We start from the raw sequence: 18327 nt of genomic DNA on the forward strand, positions 1-18327 counted from the left end.
TGGCCGATGAGAAATTATGATGAGTTTTTTTTTTTTTTTTTTAGCTAAAGTCGCAATATATATTTCCATTATTAAATATTTTAATAAGTGGGTTTTTAAAGGAACTTTACTTTAGATTAAATCTTATTGGAATTGAGGGATAAAACGAGGGGGAGATTAAATACCGAGTTTTTTTTTTTTTAAAAAAAAAAAAGAGGGGAGTGTAAAAAAAAAATGGAAAACGAGTTATTCTATTGAGAATTTTTTAAAGAAAATTTGTTATTTACACTCATTATATAGAAGAATTTATAAAAATAATTCAAAAAAAGAGTATGAAAATCGTAATATGTTGTTTTTATAAGTTCTTCCAAACAGTCTCACGTGTTATAAGTCCACTAAAATATGGTGTTACCGTCATTCTAACTTTAAGTTCTCAAAACTATCAATATGGTACTACGACGAAGTTAGAAAATACCTTGCTTTGTAATTTTAATTTTAATAGATACGACGAAGTTCCTATTTATATTTATATTTTTAGTTTTTAAAATATTAGACTAACCAATTAAATCGAGAATTGTCTGTTCCCATAAATTTAACTCAGGTTGACAAGGACAATACATAACACATCCAAAAAGGAAAAAATCTAGAATTACCCAATTTGTTAGCGGATCTTATCTTACTTGAATCATCATAGTCTAGTCCATGCCATTTTGAATTAGATTGAATCCCAATTGAATAATGTCTAATTCGTTCGGATTTTATTTTTTCCTTAACTATACATATTATTATATTGTTCATTAAAAATGTAGAACGAAAAAAGAAAACTATTGCCCACTTTTTTTTGTTTTTTAACAAAAATGTACAAGAATTGCCAAATTTGTCGGTGGATTTTTATCTCACTGGTTTCTTTTTTCTATTTATTTATTTATTAGTCATTTAGTTCAATCATAATTCAACTGATTTAATTAATTAAATTCTAATATTGAGGTCTTGCTCATTTGATCTCTAATTTTATTCTAATGTAGATATTTTTCTCATTAGGCATTCCACTTAGAATTATGATATGAGATAGAGAGGGAGAGAGAGGACTCAAATTATTATTTCATTGCTAAATCATCGAATCATATAGTATCTTGATATTTGCTATGACGAACATAAAAATAAATACTAAATTCTTATATTCCTAACCGCTTCCACCAAAATGAGCCTTTAACTTCTTCACTTGATCAACATCAATGAGAGTAGTTTGTGAAACTAAATTAGAAGGCAATTTATTGCCAAATAAAAGGAAATCTAGTAAGTGAATAGTAGGATTTTCACTACTAAAAAAAACATAAGCGGTAGCTACTCCCTTACCAGAATTAAGGACAAAATGTAACATCCCTTCTGGAACAACAAAAAGATCACCTGGTTTCAATACCTTGGAATACACTGAAGTAGGTGTTATAAATCCAGCGGTAAATTCACCTTGAACTAGTATAATAAATTCGGTAGCATCAGGATGAGTATGCATTGGAGCTGATCCGCCTTCGCCTATGTCAACCCGCATCGCTGAAATTCCAAGTCCGTTAAGAGCTGGAAAATTGGTTACACTTGCAAGGGTGGCTCCAAGTTTGAAAGTGTTGTTGTTTTTTCCAGCGACGAGGCCATGAAAGACGAAATCGTCGGATGTAACGCTTGCAAGAGGTTTGCATGGATAACCCGAATTTGTGTTTGGAGCCTTTAAATCTGCAACACAGAAATCATTAACAAAAGCTTGGGAAATAGTGAATGAAAAAAAAGTGAAAAGAAAAAGTATGTGAATAATCTTCATCTTATTATTGGATGAATTACTGATTATTTGAGTTGGTATGAGCTAATGTTCCAATTGGCTCACTATTTATAGAGACGTATGCAAATAAAGCATTCAATAGTCATTCAATACTCGATATTGTATTTATTTTATTTTTTTTGACAAATATTCAATTTTGTATTGTTATTCAACATTTTCAGTCAAAAAAAAATCATTGACCATACCTTTTTTAAGTCTAATTGACCAAACTTTTTCAGCCCTTAGAATAACCTCAATTAATGCATAATTTTCAAATTTGTAAAGATTTTTTTTGGAAGGAAAATTTTGTAAAGATTTATTCTCAACATATCTCTCGCTTTATTCCACCAAATTTGTTAAACGTATCAATTATCTCAATCATATTTCCATTATTTTTTTAGAAGCTCAATCATGTTTGGTTGATTCGTAAAAATAAACCATAAACCATTTAATCACCCTTATAATGCTCTTTCCAAATGGTTGTAAGACAGATGTCACACATGACACATCAGTCCTAGTACCACAGTGTTTTAAAAATTGGATCGGATCGAATGGTCGAACCGGTTGAACTTTGTAAGATTCATGTGCGGTTTGATTTTTAAAACACTATGGGTGCGTTTGATTTGCAAAATGATGGATACTAGACAGAACAGTATAGGACAAATGTCTAAGTTACAAGACAACTTTTTGAACTTTACTGTGTTTGATAAATGGTGCATAGAAAAAGCGGTTGTGTACTTTACGTTGTTTGATATGTTAATGTACCGGACAAAATAATCAAAATTGACTATAATACCCTTTATAATGTGAAATGTTTGATTTGCACTATGTAAAGCTTATAAAACAAAATTTTTGAACATTTTCAACTATTTTATTTATTATTATATTATAATAATATTATTAACACCAGGTGTCAACGAATTCGTTGACACCAAATCTCAACCGTCCAGATCTCTTAATCATGTGGTTCACAATGTTTAATTTAAAAAGGAAACTTAGGTATTAAAAAATTTCACATGATTCACTGACTTTTCTCTTCTTTGTCATGAGGTTTTGATAGAAAATATAGCAAGTCCCCATTGCCGCCGAGGAGAAAGTTCTGCACCTTCGTCACCGCGTGAGTTTTCTGTAACACAATTCTTTTTCCCTTAAGATTTTATTGACAATGACAAAGCATCCTTTCCCCTAAGATCAATTGAGTACACCGTCAAAAACAATTGGCACCGCCATATGCTTGTCTTTCACGCTTTAACTTTCCTATGCTAAACATGTAAAAGTTGCATAGAACATCCTTCTGGAACCACTGCACAACGTTTATTGGCAAATATTGTCCACAAATAAAGCACAATAAATGCTGTCAATGCTCCACAACCAGTATCAAATATCATTGCAGCAAGAACTCTTAAAACACCACCATTCTTCTTTGCCTTTTCCTTTGGTTTAACAACCATTGGGGTCTTACTCTTTTTAACAGGAACAATTGGATCAAGTGGCTCTGAATGCATTGAATGTGGTGGAAAATGCCTTATAACAAAGCTCCACGAATACAAAAAAAACATTGTCCCCTTCACATGACTAAAACCAACAAACATTTCTTCATCCTTCAAGACATTAGAGACGTCAATTTTATGCCATAACAATAAATTCAATGGCTTTGAATTTCCATTTTTACAATCAAGGATTAAAATACTATAGGAACAACCAAAAGTGTAATTAACAACCGATTGATATTGAGTTTTCCAAGCTCAGAACATCGCTCTATCAAAATACGAAAGTAGGTCGATGACGATGGCACCGCAATTATCGACGACGATGGCGGCGCGATGACGGTGGCTGAGAGACGAAGATGGTGATGCAAAATGCTCTATCAAAACGATGTAAATGATTGTAGCAGTTATGGTCGATGGGTGGATTTCAGCTTTGAGGGTGGTGGATTTCAGTTTTGACGGTGGTAGATTTTCAGAAAGAAAAAATAGAAAAAGGGAAAGAAGGTGTAACAATAGTGGTGGATTTTCAGAAGACAAGGAGAAGGAAAGCGTAAAAAGAAGGAGATTGTGTCACGTGAGAGACTTAAGTGAGTAAATTGAAGCCTTTAGATTAAAGGGATCTGGACGGTTGGGATTTGGTGTCAACGAATTCGTTGACACCTGGTGTCAACGGATCCTATATATATATATATATATATATATATATGCCTTTAATTGGGTGCAATTTACACCTTCATATGCATTTTATAATAAGTCACTTTGAAAAAAGTATTTGTGTTTTATTATATCAATGCATCATTAATGATTTTTTTTTTCTATCATACTCTTTTCTATTTATTACGAGTAAGGATCCTATCCATTTATAAAAAATAAATGAAAAATGCCATTTAAAAAGAGATACACACAAAAGAAGATTGTCGGTCATATAATTGAGTGAGTCACACCATCGTTAATTATGTTTTTCTTTTTACTCTTTTAATCTCTTTTTACCATATCATTAATAGGAGATATTGTAAAATCACACATAATTTCTCTTTTCAATACAAAATTAAATACATTTCTAAATATGCGTGGAAATGTAAAAAATAATTTTATTACTTATATCATAAAGTTTATTTGAATTTGATTTGTAAGTATCTTCATAGTCATTTCTTTTTAGATTGAACAATTTTTTTTATCATATTTTATTTATTTTGCGATCGAACATTAGTTTATCAAGAATATTTTCTGATGAAAACTGAAGGATTAACACCAAAAAAAATATTAGAAGAGTAAGGTAAGTGGTACAAAATGATAGAGAATATTCCTTAAAAAGAATGATAGAGAATATATCCTATGTATAGAGTGAATGGTAACTTATTCAAATTATGGGCCAACCTTATTGCTATTCATACACTGATCTTTTTTTTTTGGTGGTGTTTCATACACTGATCTATATTAATACATGAATATATCTATTAAAATTAACCTATATTAATCCTAAAAAAAACAGTTACTCCTTTACCTTTTTAATTGCAAAAATTACATATAAAGAAACATTGAATCAAGTACAAGAAGTATTACATCTAAGAAAAGAATAAAGTACAACGGGTACTTTGCCCAACCAAAAATAAATCCTTGGTGACACATACTTTTACAACAATGTTATCTTAGGTTATGAAACCATTCATATTACATACACAATTTTTTAGAATATTTGGCCAAAATTTTTTTCCATGAAGCGCATATTATGCTATCAACCACCTCCTCCATAGAATGATCTTTAGATGAAAAGATTAGTGAGTTCATAGCACACCAAATTCCTTAAATAGTTGAGTGACATTCCAATAATAAACCTTTCAAACTCTTTTTGTTTTCGAATTGGCCAAAAAAAATTTCTAGTTGCATGGAAATCCGCACCAACAAGTACTGTAATTACTCCAAACCACTTTAGAGCTGTCTTCATCCTTGTTTATGTATCAGAGCTGTCTTCATCATCAATTTGATAATTGAAAGGAAGAGGTACCGACTTGAATGCCCTATAGTTTCCAACATTGTTCAAATGTTCATTCTCCAACCTGTTCAATTTAAAACATCAAGTTTTGCCACTAACTGAAGTAACTAAAAACTATAACAAACTGTAACAGAATACTACAGCAGTATGATACTGTTAGAATTCGAATTTTAGTTTTCAAGGAAACAGATAAAATTAACACAAAAACACAAATGATTGATCGAAATTATATTCATAAGGGAATTACCAGAAACCTATGTTAATTCAGAAGCTACTATGAGCTAGAAACTAATCAAACTGACTTAAAAATAATCATATCACTGAAACGGCAGAAAATTTATTGAATAAGTTCAACAAAGTACCTGAAAAAGTTCCAAATGCCGCGACGAAGTATCTCCAAGCAAGCTACAACAGCAGTCAAAGCTGATTTATGAAGGAAAGGAGCTTCCTTAATGCCTAAAACCGATTGCATCCATGCAAGCCTAAGTATAACATTCAACACCTAAAAAACAATTCATTCATAATCATTAAACGCAGCGCACAATTTTTATTGTCGAAAAATACTAACATAACAATTAATATATTAACATTTAACAATAAAATTAAACGGTTAAGTATGTTTTTTGTTCCAACAAATATATCATATTTTTCTTTTAGTTCCTGTAAAATATTTTTTTGTTTTAGTTCAGTAATTATACCACTTCCTGTTTTTGGTGCTTGAATATTGCAGTAACCAATTTAAATATGAAATTTTTTTGAAGGGACTAAAAAGTATTATAGAGAGACTAAGAATAAAAATAATATATCTGCAGAGATTAAAATAATTGTAAACAAAAATAATTAGACAAAAAAAAAATAATAACCTACCATGGCAAGAAAATATACACTTTTGTAAGGTACAGAGAGTTTATCTCTTAACCATGGATTTCTTGAGTCCTTTCTTAGCAAACCCCAATCAATGACAATATCCCAATAGGTATTAACAACTGTTGCAATGCCTGAGGAACTTGCAGCAAGAACTTTCCAAACCGTTCCTGGGCTAAACTGATCAATAGTCCTCATTGTAAGTGCAACTATTGTTGAGATGTATTTTAATGCATTGAGTCCGTGCATTTTATTTCTCTCTTCAAGTAATAATCTTCGAAGACACTTCAAATAATAAACTTCATGTTAGATTCAATATTTTTAACAGGAAATGGTTTCAAATGGATGAATTATAATTTATATCATATACATTTGTTAGAGAAGAAACCCTAGTTTAATTAATTGTAAACAGATAACACCCAGCTTGAGCTTGTTGTGTAGCATGTGTGAGTTACATGTATTACATTACTTATAAGCGAGTGAATCAATACACTCAATGTCTTAGGGTTTGTCTTAAAGTGTGGCGTCGCTCTCACTTTAAAGTGTGGTGATATAACCTAGATAAGAAAATGAATGGCAGATGCATACCTGAAGAAAACGGATCCAGAATGGAATAATAGCTACAATTATATAAAATATTTTATAGTTGTTTTCTTCCATGAACTTGTTTGATCTCTTCTTGAAGTCCCCGTAAAAATAGTAGTAAACATAGAATTGCAAACTTCTAAATGCTTGAACCTGAACAAAAAAGTAAAGTTTAGCAGAGAATTAAAATATTTCAATCAGAACACAGAGATCTTTCCAATTGTTTCTTTGCAGATTTTGAATTGCTATATAGGTGAAATATGTAAAAGCAAGACTGGACCGGAGATCGAAACTGTGAGACCAATCATGGTTCACTTGATTCGATCACTTCAACTGATTGAACCAACCAAATTTAACCGACTCGTTGAACTAGTTCAGTCAAATTACCTTGTAACCCAAATCAGACCTACCGACAAATTGGCTGGTACCCTATTCAACAGTCGGCTGGTTTGGTATTGTTTTTCAAACATTGCTATACTTATGAGTCAAAGAAATGAACAATATTAAGATTTTGGGTAATGTAAATTTTTATACCTGGCTGGTAAGCTGGTCTGCCAAGAAATTATCTGGAAAGATGACCTGAACCAGAAACAATCAAGATTAGTGTCTTCAATGATATTTTGAGCAATAATTTGAAATATTTCAATTTATTTACCTTGTAGAGAGGAGCACAAATAGCATGAAATGCACATTTAACAAGGAAGAAGCGGCTGGTTTTATATATGATATTGAAGGGACAAAATGTTATGGCAAGCACAACCTGTAATGCAAATTTATTAGCATACGAGACGACAAAAGTATATTCATTGAAAAAATACACAACCAGATGATTAAAATTTGATAAAGATATGATATTCTAACTTACTATGACAAGGCCTAAAGGCACTGATTCTGTAATAGCTTTGAAACTTTGTGTTGTTTTATCGATCTCCATGTTTAAGTTTGAGAGAACAGCAGCCAATGAAAGTACTGCAAGGCCAGTGCTAAGAAGAAATACTTCTCTATAACCTAACTCTGTTCCTTCCTTGAATCCAAATATAAATGGATAGTTGATTTTAAAACGCCTCCAGAAGTATACATCCGCAGAGTAAATGACCATATGCAAGACGATGTATCCGAAGAGACTGCAATAAACTTAATTCATTAATCATGTTCATGACATCATTGTGTTCAAAGCAATCTAAAAACTCATGGATTTCCATCTAATACTTAAGTTTTACGGTAAAATAATTTTTTTTGGTTGCGTAGCACCGATACTTTATATATGTGTCGAGTAGGACTGTTAAAAAAAATGCAAAAAACAAAACTGAACTGTTAAATCAAACAAACCCCCACCAAAAAAATCGAACTTGGATTGACAGTTCACGAATTAAGATGTACTAGTTCAGCTCGTGAACTATCTGTCACAGTTCATTCACTTCTAGGATTCAGCTTTTGCTTTTTTAAAACAGTCATAATCTTCGAGGTAGGCGGCTTTTAGTTTTTCAACACTATAATTATCTGTTAATAATAAAAATTTGGTACAGTTCGGTTCACAAAATCAGTTTCGTTACTTTGAAAAACTATAGTTTAGCTTTTTCTAAAGGTAGTTTTCTTTTGGTTCGAAACCCTGGAACCATTACATGGAACATTTATACCAGTTCAGTTCTGTTAGGGATGAACCATTAACAGTTCAGTTCAGTTTTACCGAATTGTTGAAACGGATTAGTTCGGTTCGGTTTTGATGCTGAACCGAACCATGGACAATCCTAGTGTCCGTCTCAAATTATTATCGGTGCCTGTATCATGTTTGGTGTCCGTGTATGTGTAGGTGCTCATAGACTCAATCACACATGCCTGCAAATATACAGAAACACAAAGATACAATTATGTAATATCATAATTAAAATTAAAGTGGACATTTCTAACTTACCTATAAAGTGGAAATATAGTTTCCATATATTTAGATCTCCCTTCACTATTAGTATTAACAATACGTCTTACATGTATAAGTATAATTAGTGCTACAATGAGAGCAATTGAGCAACCAGTTAATAGTCCTGAGAAATCAAATGATCAAATGTCAGAGTGAGACATGGATTACTCTTTCTAAGCCTAATATTGAGACAGATTGAATTAATTTCTTTTCAGTTAGCCTCGATGAATATAGAACAACATACATATTTTCAAAAATTAACCGATGTTCACCATAGTATTAATGCACCTTATGATTTGCACGTGGTTTTAAATTGCATTCTGCAACTGTTGCAGATTTGGAATTCTCCGCAACGACATCACAGCAAATATTTTGGCCACATTTTACTCCAATATAAAGGTTTGCATTGTAAAGAAATCACAACCGCAATTTAATACCACGGCTGAGATTATTAAAATATTAACCAATTCCTCATGCCCTTACCTAATAAGAATGTTTGTCGATGCCGTTCCCTCTTTGCGGTCGGTCGCAATATGTTCATTCCTTTTCTATGATTCCCATTTGCAAAGTGCTTAATGAAGGCATGTTCCACCCTTTCCAAGAGCCTATTAACCTTTTACAATACATGATGGAGTATGCAGCATTTTAGATTTGGAACAAATCTATTGAATAATAAGTGGAAAAAAGGTAAGAGAATTGCAACCAAAAAGGTAACCTCATCTGAGCTTCCAACATAGGAACTGTCCACCATCTTTAAGTAATCTTTTGATGCGTTCCTTGAAGAAACCTGTAACGGTTTATTAGTTAGAAAAAACCAAATTAGAAAATTGCAAGCAAAAAATTATCATTCAAATCATAAAGGATACCTTATCATACTTCTTCATGATTTTTGAGAATGCCAATAAGTTTAAGAAGCTGCATTGCAAACAGGCATAATGATTAGGCTTTTTATGTTAGGTATTAGAGAATATGGGTTTTGGATGCTTGGAAAGTATTAGAGTTTAGTTTTGCTTGTTGCTTGAAAAGTAAGCTAACTCACTAGTGTTGGACAGTTTGCTATAAATAGGTATCCAATCATTGTGTAACTAACTTGAATGAATAACAAACCATTTTCTCCTTACAATTGGTATCTAGAGCCTGTGTTAGGGCTTGTACAACAAATTAGAAAGCGCAACTTTTTTGGCAGGAAAGTTTGTTACAGTTTGTTACGCGTATTGCTCCTTCTTCTTCCTCTCAAACTCCAAGCATTCATCCATGGTGGATTCTGCAAATTTCTCACAGCCTTCTATTCCTAAGTTTGATGGCTTCTATGATCATTGGGCCATGCTTATGGAAAATCTGCTTCGTTCCAAACAATTTTGGGATTTTATTGAAACTGGTATCATCAATGCTCCAGAGAATCCAACACCAGAACAAGAGAAAGTTGCGAAGGATAGTAAGCTGTGTGATCTTAAAGTGAAGAATTATCTCTTCCAATCCATTGATAGTGTTGTAGTATGACTCAAAATTTGATGGATGGAGAATATTGTTGCTAAAAATATAAAAGATTTGTTTCAAATATATTTTGTGCTGAAAATATATTTATGGACAATAAATATATTTTTGTATCGTATGAAGAATGATTTGATGCAAATATATTTTGAAAGGGAATATTATATTTTTGATGCAAATATTCTTTCACTGAAGGAGAAAGAAAAAAAACGTATCTTCAGTATGGTATTTGTTCCAAATTTATGAGTTATACTTTTACTATAAATATAGACCTTGTATCAGGCTAAACTTTGAGAGAGATAGAGGGGGCTGAAACAAGGGTTTAGAAAGGCAACAACAAAACTAGGGTTTTTATAGAGTTTGTCTCTTCGGAACAAACACTAGGGTTTGTGGGTTGATTCACCTTGGGAAACACTATTAGGATTGAGTCTCTTGGTTACGGGAAGAAGAGGCTGGGACTTTGGGTAGAATTAGGTGGGAGACTTATTCTTGTAACCCATTGATTTCTCTTTTGCAACGATACTCATCATATAGTGGATTGGAGGGCTGCTCTCTCCCCCAGACTAGGTCAATTTGGACCGAACTGGGTCAACAAATTCTTTTGTGTTCCTCTCTTCTTTGTGTTCTTCTCGCCGTTGTTTTCTACTTTTGGCTTGTATTTAATTGTTCCATACACTTTGTTTTGGTTGCTTGATTATCTCTTGCTCCAAACATCAAATTGTTATTGGTGTGATTTCTCATCGAATTCACAAAAGATAGAACAGCCATGGAAACATTCTTGGTTAAAGATTCAACTATAAGGATATTTGGGATGCAATGTGTAGGAAATATCAAGGTTTTACCAATGTGAAACGTTCTCAATTGCATGCTTTACGCAAAGAATTTGAGATTCTTGCTATGAAGGAAAATGAAACTATTGATGAATACTTCGCAAGAACGCTTTCTATTGCTAATAAGATGACATCACATGGTGAAAAGATGGATCAAACACTGGTTGTTGAGAAGATTCTGAGATCTTTAACAAGTAAGTTCAATTATGTGGTGTGCTCTATTGAAGAATCTAATGATGTGACTGCACTCTTCATCGATGAACTTCAGAGTAGCTTACTTGTTCAAGAACGACGCATAAAATCTCAGAATCAAGAAATTGATATTGAGCAAGCTTTGAAGGTTTCGAATGGAGGAAGAGGATCTATGGGATATGGTAGAGGAAGAGGGCATTCAGGTGCTAGAGGAAAGGGTAGGGGAAGAATCAACAAAGATTCTATTGAGTGTTATAAGTGTCACAAGCTGGGACACTATCAGAATGAATGTCCCCTATGGGAAAAAAAATGCAAATTATGCTCAATTTGAAGATGGTGAATTGCTTCTGATGGCTCAATCATGCATGAACACAAATGCCAAAGATGAGGTATGGTTTCTTGATTCAGGTTGCTCAAATCATATGATAGGGACAAAGGATTGGTTATTGAATTTTGATAATAACTTTAGAGAATCATTGAAGTTAGGTGATGATTCAAGAATGTCAGTTATGGGAAGAGGTGACTTGAAGTTACTCATTGGTGGTATGATTCAGGTCATAACTAATGTGTATTACTTGCCTAGACTTAGAAACAATTTACTTAGTATTGGCCAACTTCAGAAGAAGAATTTACAATTATGTTTACAAAAGATACTTGCAAAGTTTATCATGATAGGAGGGGGATGATTATGTCAACACAGATGAGCACCAATAGAATGTTTGTCATCTCTGCACCAGTTATTGTTCCTGAATGTTTGAAAATTGAAAAATGTGAAGATGCTAAAAATATGACTCTAGAGGAAGCATGGAGTGGTGTGAAACCTTCAGTGCATCATTTTAGAGTATTTGGATGTATTGCATATTCACATGTTTTAGATTCTCAGAGAGAGAAGTTGGATGATAAGAGTACTAAGTGTATTTTTTTAGGTTTAAGTGAAGAATCAAAAGCTTACAAGCTATATGATCCTAAGAGCAAGAAAGTTTTGATTAGCAGGGATGTTATATTTGAAGAATCACAAGGATGGAACTTGAATGCTGACGAAAACACACAAACAAGTAAGGTGTTGATTGATGATGATGTGATAGAGTTCTCAAATGATGTGCCAGTGAATGATGTTGGTCCTAAGATGCCTGACCTTGAATATATATATAAGTGATAATGCTTCTTCAAATTATGGAAATGATGCTTCTGATAATGAGTTGAGATGGAGCTTGAGTCATCTAATGAGTCTAAGCTTCCCCCTAGAACAAGAAATCCACCAAGTTACCTATATGATTATGTAACTAGAAGAGACGCTGAAGAAGGAGAAGAACAACATAATAACCTAGCTTTATTCAGTACTTCATCCGATCCTAAAAGGAAATGTGAGCTCAGGAGTGATGTATAAGAAGGATGAAAAGGTTAGATTGGTTGGTAAGACACTGATTATGTTGGGGATACTGATGATAGGAAAAGCACCTCAGGGCATGTTTACATGATTGGAAATGGAACAATATCATGGTCATCTAAGAAGCAGTCTATTGTCAGTCTTTCTACTACTAATGTTGAATATGTTGCAACTCAGGGAAAGGAAGATCACTGTCGCTTCCAAGGATCTTGAAGAGGCTCTGACAAAATGGATCTTGAAGAGGCTCTGATATTATCTTAGAAATCATGGTTGGGCCTAACACAACCCCACAAAACCGGCTTGTGACGTGAGGATTGCCCCCACTTATAAACACATTGTTAGACAATCTCTTATTCGATGTGGGACTCTTAACATTAGCTACAAGTTGTTTTCATAAGCTATCTGTAAAAGCTTATGCAAATAAGCTAAGACATGTGTTCATCCGCGTAGATAAGCTCAAGTGAACAATTCCTAAGTTAAAAAATGAAGGAAGAAGCTATGTCACCTGTATCTCTTTAGAAGCCTTAGCTTATGATAAAACTCTTTTAGGGCTGCGCTAAGTTGCTCATCTGCTTTCCTAAGTTCTTTCTTGTTAAATTCTATGTTAGATTTTGAACTTACAAGAATCCCTTTTATGGTTGATACAGGAGTTTCTGGTGTGATCACATTGATCTTCACATGATCAAGAATCTCTAAAGGAGCTGGTCTAAAACCCTGTATGGAAGTCTTGGAATTAGTTTGTGCCGCATGATTTATATCTTCATCGTTCGAATGACTTTGGCTCATCTCAACTTCATGAATCACGTCCATGTGTAGAGTTGAGTGACCTTCAAAAATAGTTATAGACATCTTAGATTTCAACTCCTCCTCAAAAAGCATCAAATAATATGATTAATTTCTCATTAACATCATGAATTGCGTAAATAATTTATGATGCATGCTTATTGTATAGAACAAAAGAATATATTTATCTATAAAGTATTGACACCAGACAATACACTAACACACCGAGATCGGTTTATAATTTAAGAAAATTGACGTAATTAAACATAACTACATCTATCGGTGTCGCACATATATGTGTCTCAAACACTTAATTGTTGGTACTACATAGATCCTTATAATGCAAAATTCCGGAACTTACCGAAATCACAATAGGTGTGAGCAGAATTAGGTCCAACCATTTGTGCCAACCGCAATTGGCATCCAAATAATATCATGAACTGCATAGAATTTTTATGATGCATGCTATTTTCATAGATTAAAAAGCAAGGAACATAACAAATGACGTACCATGTTTGGCATCACTTACATGATGCATAATGGAAGTTGAAGAAGAGTTTTCATTGCTATCAAGATTTCCAAACCTAACCTTATCAACCTTTATTCTAAGAGCAATAAGAAAATTAATTTGCTTGCTTAACTCCTCAGCTTCCTCAACAACTTCCTTCATCATCTTCTTATAAAATCCATTAACCTTGTTAAACTCAAAATCAAGTTTCCTGAAAAAGACAAGATCTCTTTCTGCTCCATCTTCATAAGGGTTTAAAAACTTGGTTTGATACAACACTTTTGAATCTTCATCTCCTTGTGACCGAACAAGTATTACTTCATCCTCATTCGTACTTGAACTTCCTCTTTGTTTGCAATTAAGACCACTAAAAGCTCTATAGAGAGTTAGCCTTCTCTTCAATGATCCTTTTGGTGTTGATGCCACTGGTGCTTTTGATTCATTTTCCTCTTTAAACTTTAACATGTCTTTTAGAATAGACTTGAGAGAGTTGTAATTCATGTATACTTCTTGCCATTCTGGTACAATTTGTGACACAAATTCTTTCCCAAACTTCATCTTTTTTAAGTTAGAAACTTACACTATGCTAAAAGAAATAGCTATATTTCAATTTTCAATGAAATTTAATTAGATATGTATTTATGAGATGCAATTAGAATACATAGATTAATTTGAAACATCGAAGAGTGCAACTCTATTGCTTCATTGTAAAATGGCTAATTGGTACATATGTATAAATATAGACTAAAAAAAAAAAAAAAAACTTAAAATAAATCTAATTGCAAGGTTCCGAGTACTGTAACAAAAGTTGGTCCGACCGAAACTTGATTCGGAATCCTTAAACAAGGTTCCGAGTCCAATCATTGTAGATGAAAAAATGTGGTTGGTATATTCTATAAAAAGTAGTCAGGTTGATTCTTCGACAAATATTAGTTATGCGTCGGTGAATCTTTCACACATATGTGGTTAAAAAAATAGTCAGTAAATTTTTGTAATTTTTAAACTAGTAAATATTCAACTTAGTCATTGAAGTTGTAAGATTGTGGAAAATGATCTTAAAATTGAAAAATATTCACATAATTTTAAAGATAAATGATATTTGAACATTCATTTGGTGTCAAATAAGTTATCATCAAATTGATTGTTCAAATAACACTCTTCAATTTTAAATAGGGGACGAATTGATTCAAATATTGCAATTTCAAGGACCATTTTAGTATAATATTTTTTTACGGTAATCTTTTTTTTGACTATTTTAGTATGTCTTGAAAGTGTAACTGGTAATTTGATCAAGAGAAATTATATTTGTACAACCAATTTGTGACAACTTTTGTATAACTTTCTTTCTCATACTCATTCTCTCTCTTCATTTTCTCTCTCTATTATTTTTGACCAATAAAAAGGGAGAAAAACAAGATTGTCACTAAAGTTGTCATGTCTTTAAATGTCAACTACTTTGTTTGTTTGCTATGTGGTTGTAGTAGTTACCACATCCACCAACTTCTCCTGCTAATACAATTATTTCGCATTTAAATTTTTTACAGGCTATGGCCTACAATAAAGGTACATATGTGTTTTATGCATAATTTATTTTTCAAATGTAAAAACTAATATTTTATGGGAAAATTGTAAGTAAATTTAGTATAGTTATTATGGTATCCTTCAATATCCCCTTGTTCCACCAACTAAATTATACCCTCCGGTCTCCTGTATAATTTTTTTTTTTTTTACGTTCATTGAATAATTAATATACGTGATATACAATAAAAATCAGATATATTAATTATTCAATAAACCTAACAAAATAATCTTTTCTTATATAAGAAATCAGAGGAAATACCTTTATAAGACAAATATAAAAGCTTATTTATAATATCTAAATTCTCAAAATACAATATAGGGAAGTAGAATTTGAACTCATCTATCCTTTTATACGTTTGGTAAAAAATTAATTTTTTTGTATGATAGCATTATCTACGACTTAAGTGGAGTATATTGTCTTTGTTGGAGGGGTGTGCGGATATGGACTATAAGAGCAATGTAAATGTTATGAAATTTTTATTGGATTTTGTGTTTATATTATTTGACACGACTATTAATTGAAATATAAATCAACTACATATGGTGGAATTATCTACCACTCATGTAGAGTACATTGCCCTCATTGAAGGGAATGAAGGCATAAATATGATCGGAAAGGATTGATTTGTAAGTTATATTAAATAGAAAAATGTCAGAAATATACTTTTTCTATCGGTTTTTTTAGCACTCATTTTTTTATTAGGTTAAACTCATGTAGAGTATTTGCCAAAAAAAAAAAAAACTTCATGTAGAGCTTACCATTTTATAAGAGATTCATTTCTAAAATGTGGTATCTATGTGAATTTTACTAAATAAAAGTGTAGATAATAGGTATTATAGAGAATATCTATGTCTATTTCACTCTCTTGGTTTATAGTTTGAATTTATCAAAGCTATAGCTGAAAAATATAGGTCTGTAGTTTGAATTTATCTAAGCTATAGCTGAAAAATATAATGTCATGATTTCACACACTGAGTTTAGAATTTTTTACTTTTTTAGAATATATATTCTTTAGTTTTTCAATGGAAGTTTAGATCAAATCTTAATGGGATATGATTGAGGACAATAAGAGGAGAAAAAAAATTTAAATATTTTCCTTAATCCTTTTTATAAAAGACAAATGAGTGAATAAAATTTGATGTATTTAATCCATATTATGAATCTAATACATCAACTTTTATTAATTCATTTGTTTTTATAAAAAGGATTAGATGAAACGCATGTTTTTTTTGAGGGAAGATGGAACGTATGTGGAAACTATTTATAAAAAAATAAATTTATATATACAGTTAATATATTGAATAATTACACCGATCATTAATTATATTTGATTTTAATCAACATTACTTCTAAAAGGAAAAATCTTATTTACTTATCAACAAAGGGTAGATATAAGTTACCCATCTAAGCTGACACGAATCAAAATATTTCAGTTGTCTTCCACTATCTATAACATAAATAAGAGAAAACAAACAAACGATTTTGATCAGTGCAAACAAAGATGGGTAAATATGATTTAAGTATACAATGAGTTAACGATGTAGATGAAATCTATTTACAAGATAATTACGTACGTATTAAATATGTCATTCACCTTTTTAAAAATGAATAAGTGGGATGTCCAGAGTTCGAACCACAATCCGTATATATAACAATGCATATCTCTGTCAATTGAGATATGCTCACGGGAACGATGTGTCATTTAATATATACTTAAAATGGATATGGTAATAATGAATCTATATAACCGTGTTGAAGTAAACATAGCCGACCCAATAAATTTTGAATAGTTTTTTTTTTATTTTTTTAAGGAAAATAAATTTTGAATAGTTGGTGAAGTCTAAAGCGGATTTTATATCGAGCATTTTAAGTGTGTTTATAAACATTCTTTCAAAAAAAAAGTGTGTTTATAAACATTTCTTCGAAAAGAAAGAAAAAAAAAGTGTGTTTGTTTTGTTTTTTTGTTTGTCAAAAAACAGTGTGTTTCTAAACATAAAATTAAAAAATACTAACATATAATTTTATCAGATGCATGTCGTGCAATAACATGGGTATCACTTAGGGTCAGAGTTCGAACATTAATTTATTACATTGTTAGAATCTAACTCCTTCGGTTAGACTCGATCAAATTAGTGCAACAACTTTTTAAAACAAAAATATATAGTTTAATTAATAATCTATGTTGAAAATAATATTTAATATATAGATATTATTTACCAATTATTAAACCATGAAATAACAAGGTAATATTGAATTCTGACGCAAGTATATATTCCTTTTTACTTTTGCATAATTTGGTTTGACACAACCAGTTTTAACATATTTTCAATACCTAACATCACATTAATAAAAATATGAAGAAAAAAGAATAAAAGATATGTATAACCAATAAAATAGTTATCTTTGGGATCAAACACATAACGCAAACTACAAGTTTACAACTCTCTATTTAAGTACCACCTAAACTATGCGTAAAAATGTTTAAAGAATTTGACTAGCGAAAATATATTTAAAGCAAAAATGATTTAGAGTCTTGATACTCTCAGACTAAGAATTTTCGGGGCCTAAAGCCCTCACTTTACGGGCGTTGTCCTTTACATAATGGGATTTCATGCAATTACATAATGGTGTTGTAATCAATGTTAGTTGTCTGATCTAAATTATACGATCGAGATCATTTTATTTAAAAAGATTCGATTTTAAATCTTAATAGTTCGATCTCATATGTACGGCTGAGAAAAAAAAAAAACTGCATCCATTTACTACATCAGCAAATCCAGGTCCCTTTTTCTCTACATATATGGCCTTTTTTTTTCAAATACAAACTAATAAAAAAATATTTTCTCTACATACACCATTGTCAACTTGGTCTACCTCACTTTACGAAGGATACAAATGTGCATGTTAGTTGTGAGATCGAT

General features: G+C 31.6%; 2 protein-coding genes across 3 annotated transcripts; both read right to left on the reverse strand.

The window, feature by feature from the left end:
* Positions 1-1069: 1069 nt before the first annotated feature.
* Positions 1070-1810, reverse strand: LOC11406998 (auxin-binding protein ABP19b). Its single transcript, XM_003621232.3, has one exon. The coding sequence runs from the start codon at positions 1790-1792 to the stop codon at positions 1163-1165; it is 630 nt and encodes a 209-aa protein (XP_003621280.1). The 5' UTR covers positions 1793-1810; the 3' UTR covers positions 1070-1162.
* A 2965-nt stretch (positions 1811-4775) lies between these two features.
* On the reverse strand, positions 4776-14544 carry LOC11422999 (phosphate transporter PHO1 homolog 9). Of its 2 annotated transcripts, none has more exons than XM_003621233.4 (13): positions 13827-14544; positions 13039-13360; positions 9500-9548; positions 9349-9420; positions 9117-9246; positions 8631-8757; positions 7584-7842; positions 7374-7478; positions 7253-7297; positions 6722-6871; positions 6137-6418; positions 5632-5771; positions 4776-5333 (listed from the first exon to the last, which is right to left on the reverse strand). In XM_003621233.4, the coding sequence occupies exons 1-13, from the start codon at positions 14380-14382 to the stop codon at positions 5228-5230; spliced, it is 2343 nt and encodes a 780-aa protein (XP_003621281.2). In that variant the 5' UTR covers positions 14383-14544; the 3' UTR covers positions 4776-5227. The 2 variants fall into 2 exon arrangements, with proteins under 2 accessions (XP_003621281.2, XP_039684169.1); XM_039828235.1 differs by lacking the exon at positions 13827-14544 and adding an exon at positions 13678-13817.
* Between the last annotated feature and the right edge of the window lie 3783 nt (positions 14545-18327).

Source organism: Medicago truncatula, chromosome 7 (genome assembly GCF_003473485.1).
Source record: "Medicago truncatula cultivar Jemalong A17 chromosome 7, MtrunA17r5.0-ANR, whole genome shotgun sequence".
Lineage (NCBI taxonomy): Eukaryota > Viridiplantae > Streptophyta > Magnoliopsida > Fabales > Fabaceae > Medicago > Medicago truncatula.